General features: G+C 49.2%; 2 protein-coding genes across 5 annotated transcripts in view; both read right to left on the bottom strand.

Annotated features, from left to right (window-relative positions):
- plekho1b (pleckstrin homology domain containing, family O member 1b) overlaps positions 1 to 1,691 on the bottom strand; it is a 14,576-nt gene extending 12,885 nt beyond the window's left edge. Inside the window, exons 1-2 of the mRNA XM_005744123.2 lie at positions 1,323 to 1,691; positions 504 to 650 (exon numbers count right to left, since the gene is read on the bottom strand). Coding sequence (XP_005744180.1) covers positions 504 to 650; positions 1,323 to 1,349 — 174 coding nt within the window. The 5' untranslated portion in view covers positions 1,350 to 1,691. The remainder of the gene's footprint in view (positions 1 to 503; positions 651 to 1,322) is intronic.
- A 1,849-nt stretch (positions 1,692 to 3,540) lies between these two features.
- creb3l4 (cAMP responsive element binding protein 3-like 4) overlaps positions 3,541 to 5,198 on the bottom strand; it is a 7,433-nt gene continuing 5,775 nt past the window's right edge. For all 4 annotated transcript variants that reach the window (XM_005744125.2, XM_005744124.1, XM_005744126.2 and 1 more), the window contains exons 9-10: positions 4,802 to 4,892; positions 3,541 to 4,477 (exon numbers count right to left, since the gene is read on the bottom strand). In XM_005744125.2, the coding sequence (XP_005744182.1) occupies positions 4,167 to 4,477; positions 4,802 to 4,892 (402 nt within the window). In that variant the 3' untranslated portion in view covers positions 3,541 to 4,166. The remainder of the gene's footprint in view (positions 4,478 to 4,801; positions 4,893 to 5,198) is intronic.

Below are 5,198 nucleotides of genomic sequence, written 5' to 3' on the forward strand. Positions count from 1 at the left end.
GACACTTTTCCTGTGCTGCAGCGGTGAAACCGGAGCACTCTGTGTATCTGTAGCTCGGACTGAAACTCGACTCCTGCAGAACGTCGGCTGATGAAACCCGAGGAGAATCTTTCTGTTTGCAAACTGAACTGCAGAATTTGGAGGAAGGCTAAAAATACTACACACAATACTCTCAATGCATGTACATAGAGGTACTTTGGAGTACTCTGAGGTACTTCAGTGCTTACCAAGTTCAACATGTCAGATGTTCTCTGCAAGACTTCTCCTGTAAAGTTCTGTAACAGTTTCATAAAAAAGCTGCGCAGTCCCTTTAAATCTGTTCCTCATTAACCTTCTTAATGACATCACAGGTGTCACCTGCCTGCTGGTTACAGGTGATCACGCTGTGAGGATCAGAGACCTTCTACCTCTGATCATGTCCACTGATCGATTGATTGATTGACTAATTGAGTGAGTGAGTGTCAGGGGTTGGTCACCTGTAGGCCCCGCCCTCTCTGACTCACCTCCTTCTCACAGATGAACAGCTGGTCTCCTCTCAGAAAGACAAAGCGGTTCTTCCAGATCTCTCTGAAGATCCCTTTGCCGCAGAACTTCCTGATCCAGCCCACTTTATCAGGCGGCGCGTTCTGCGGCGCCGACTCGGACGCGCCCTGAGACAAGAAACAGGAAGCCGACAGAGCAGGTGAGGAGCAGGGAAACCTGTCAACACGGCTCCAGAAGCTCAGCCTAAATCAACCTCATCTCCTCAGTTTGTATTTTTAGTCTTTGTTTATAATACTCTACTTGTGTTTCTATTCATGCTTCTATTGCTGTTTCTACTCTGTTTTCTGTTGTGTACAGACTGGGAGACGCTGATTTCTATTACTCTGTTTCTTCATCCTCACCTGTGTGAACAGACAGGTGTGTGTAGCACCGACAGAGCCCGCCTCTAACTGCTTTCATTCTGAGTTCAGCCGGTTTGGGGTCAGATGGTTGTTATGCAAGTCCATTAAAGGCTGTAACTGAAACTGGAGCTGCTGAGCAGATTAACCATCACACCACATTCAGGTCACTTTAAAGCCTCCAGGACCGGCCTGGACCTCACAGACCCTCACAGACCGGGTCACTGTTAAAAACATCACTTCTCCGTCTGTTTGTTGGCCTTTTGGCACTTTTTAAGCATCAGCAGAGTGAGGCCTTTATTATGAAAACCGGACGTGGGTTCTTGAGAAGCCTGCGGCTCTCAGCCTTCAGAATAAAACTAATCCTCGGGCTTTTGTTCTTCGAGTTCTGCTTTAACGGAGAGAGCCCCGGGGGTCGCCCTCTGTCCCGGTATCACTCACCCGTTTCCCGGAGCTGCTCCTCTTCATGCTGCCGGTGTCCGGCGGCTGATCGCGACACTTCTCCCACTTTCACGGGAACTCCGTTATCCGCTCGATGGAGACTCGGAGAGCCGTTAAAGCAGTCAAACTCCTGCAGGGGAGACCGGAGCCTCCGCCTCAGCTCCGCCGCTCCACGGCTCTGTTGCTCGGTGTCACTGTGCTGAGCGACTCGCTGCTGTGGCTGCCGCCGGGCTCCGCCGCACTCTGACCGGCCAGCAGCCGCTCCGTGCTTGGGTGTCCGGTTACTCCTCCTCCCTGTCCCCTCTCCCCGCCTGCCCGCTGGCTCAGCGGCTCATCGGCAGCCCGGAAGCGCCCCCCTCCGGCGGACAGCGGGAGTGGCCGAGAATGAGAGCTACTGAAAGCGCTGACGTCACAGGGTGGGCAGTAACGCTCGAGCCTGCAGTTCCTCTGGTGTCCAGCAGAGGCTCCGCTGCCTCCGACTGGGAGGACAGTCTCCTTCTTTTGGGCTGAACAGACCCGAGACCTGAAGCTGAGCCTGGTTCCAGCTTCAGGAAACACGCGGCACTCTCTGTAATCCCACAGACATCTGTGCTAATCCACAGCATGATGTAGATTATGGCGTGTTCACAGAGATAATCCACGAGGGTGAAATGTGTCACACAGACGCCGCCTGCGGCTGGCGAAGGAAACTGACCTCAGCCTGTGGACACAAGCGGGGGAGAGAGGAGGAGGGAGGTGATCTCTAAAGTACTGACAAATATCTGAAAGCCTCAAACTCCAAAAAATGAAATAACTGCTGGTGATTTATGGATGGAGGTGAGCACCATCAGCGCACAGCGAGCGCGTCATTGGTCAAGAAACCAAACGACTCAAATGTAGAGAAACGAACTTTAATCAGAATGACGATAAAACGCTTTCTCCGACCCTGCTCACCGAACCAACACGATCGCCCGTCTTTACTGTGCTCCATTACAGGATCTTTAATTAGTGCCCTCCTGTGGCCGTCGCATGAACTGCAGCTCGTGCTTGCACTGTTAGCATTGACCAAAACTGTGATGAAACGCGCATCAGACTGCCCCAACATCCTCATCAACTCTGAAATCATGCCATGAACTGCAGACTGCAGTTTTGGTTTGCAGATGGTGTCCGCAAACTGCAGACGCCATCTGCAGACGCCGCGTCCTCACGAGTCTGCAGCTGCTCTGCCGTCCTCGTCTCTAGATCTGCATCGGGTTGATCTGACAGATGTTTCCAGGTTCGGCTCTGATCTGGAGTCAGTTTCAGTCCCAGTGTAGATCACAAACTGGGTCACAGCGAGAGGTGGCGGCAGATCATCTGCAGATTATCCCCGACCCCATCATTAAAGGGACAATCCGCCCAAAACAACAGCAGCAGATTAGAGCCGCAGGTTCAACCCGATCAGCTCGGACTCACCAGCAGCCGACACCCACGGCCAACAGCACTGCTCACCTATAAATAATAATAAACAGTAACAATGAAAAAATAACTTCAAAAAATAAATAAATGATTAAAAAGGAAACTCTGAAAACTCAGAAATTGTTAAATTAAATAGAAAAATATTAAAATAAGGAACTGACAAAAATCAATTCAAATCATAAAAATCGTAACAAATAAAAACACCAATTGTTAAAGTAATAATTATGAAGACAACTGGAAAAGATATCAAAACATATAATAATAATAATAAAATATAAATATTAATCTAAAAATGCTTTCATGACATAAATCAAAAAATAAAAACGTATCAAAGTTTTGTGACAAGTGACCTGCAAGTTTTACGAAAGTAAAACCTGATTTTATAAACGATTTATTTTTAGTGTTTCATGAGACGCCCAATCAGATCGAAGCTGAGACTCACTGCCTTTGGTCTGTGACGCCCTCTGATGGTTTCTGGGTGAAGTGCAGCAGTGTCTGAACGATCACAAACATCAGCACAGAAACGTCATTTTATTTTTTATTCATTACAAAAAAAAATAACAGCTGGCAGCTCCAGTCAGACCAGTCGGCCTCGCCGTGCTGCTGCACACGCTCGGTTTCCCTTTAATGAAGCAGATCCTGAAACGAAGCTGGGAGGTACGGAGGTGAAACTGAAACAGGTTCCTCTGCTCGGCCTGCAGGGACCGGCGGATCCGTGATCTGACAGCGTTTAAAGGTCAAAGTTCAGACGCAGCAAAACAAACGAATCAAGCCAAGAAACTGAGATCAGCAAAAACAGTTTAATTCACCCAGAAAGACATTTACACACGTTTCACTTCAGGGGGCGCTCTGCACATTCAGCGTGGCCAAAGTCTGAAATGATGAGGTCACCACGTGTCACAAAGGTGCACGAGCTCCTCGCAGCAGTTTGTAGATGATTTAGCTCCTTTATGATCAGGACACGCTACAAGAAAAAATCAAACTTGGCAATAATCACTCCAGACGTCACAACTGATTCATTTTTCATCCCAGAAAGAAAAAGAAAAGCGGTCGCCGCACCGCGCTGCTAACATCCACACGTTTACGTGGCGTGTGAGCAACGCTGCAACTCAAACAAGTAACGTTTGCTCACATATTTGTGAAGAAAACCTTTTATTTATTAAACAAACAAAGACTTTTGGCGTACTCGTGACTTAGCATGCTAACAGGCGACGGTGAAAAGCCACGGCGAGTTTGAACCTTCACCTTCGTGCTGGATGTCCGTAGATGCTAACAGGGTTTGTTTCGGCGTGAATAATACCGTCTGGTGTTTTTGATCATTTGAAATCCACCACCATAAATCAGCACCGATCAGCTGATCGATTGGGCAGGTCGGGTTTTTTTCCTTCAAAACAGGAAGTCCGGTTTCTACATCTCATCGGCGTGTCCCGGTTTGGCCTGATCGCGCCGTCCTCCTCGGACTGTCGACTTCTGGCCGAGGGCGCCGGGTTCCGTCTGCTCGGCAGCAACCACCGAGCCGTTTCCCGACCGGCTCCCCTCCGTACCGTCTGCGGCTGCGTGTTCGTGGTTTTCTGTTGGTTCTGGGAGATTCGACGTTCCCTCAGGAGGTTTTGATTGGCTGAGAGCGGGGGACTCAGACTGCAGGGACGTCGCACCGTAGGCGTCGTCTGAGGTCGGCTGAGAGGACGACGGATCCGTCAGGATGTTTCTGGAAATCACTGGAAAGATGAAAAAATAAATCATGAGTCCAGCGGTTTGACGTGCCGAGGAGAAAACGCGACCGAAGTTATTCCTAGGATTCATTTTCCAGTCTCTGAGGCAACATTCCTGCCACACCGACAACATGAGACCAGGATTTACCGCGTTTACCTGCGTCGCCATATTTACACAGCGAGCGTCAGGAAGCGCTCGAGCGCCTGAAGAACTATTTTTATTTAAAATGTTCAATCCTACAAACTCTCAGCTTCCCCAAAAGCCTCCATCTAAACCCTGTGCTGCCATCACAGATGCTCAAACAGGAAGTGATGTCATCAGGGACCAACCTCCTGTGGGTCTGTAGTCGTCGTCTGCACGGTGGCGGCTGAACGGGCTGAAGCTCGGCAGGATGATCAGACCGAGAGAGACGAGGATGATCTGAAGACACACGAGGAGCAGGGTCAGAGTGTGTGTGTCTGTGTTCCTGTCTAGCTGTCATTGTGAGGACCGAAATCTGCATTCTACTATACTTGTGAGAACCGTCACTTGTGAGGACACACAACCCGGTCCTCACAAGTCTGAAGACATTTTTGAAGCTCAAAATGTGGTTTCAGTGTCAGGGTTACAATTAGGGATGGGTATCGTTTAGGTTTTATCCGATACCGGTGCCAAATCGGTACTTTTGAAACGGTGCCGGTGCTCAAACGGTGCTCAAACCGGTGCTTAAAGAATGGAGAACACAAA

The sequence above is a fragment of the Pundamilia nyererei genome, unplaced genomic scaffold, assembly GCF_000239375.1.
Source record: "Pundamilia nyererei isolate P.nyererei 1_Seehausen unplaced genomic scaffold, PunNye1.0 scaffold00139, whole genome shotgun sequence".
Lineage (NCBI taxonomy): Eukaryota > Metazoa > Chordata > Actinopteri > Cichliformes > Cichlidae > Pundamilia > Pundamilia nyererei.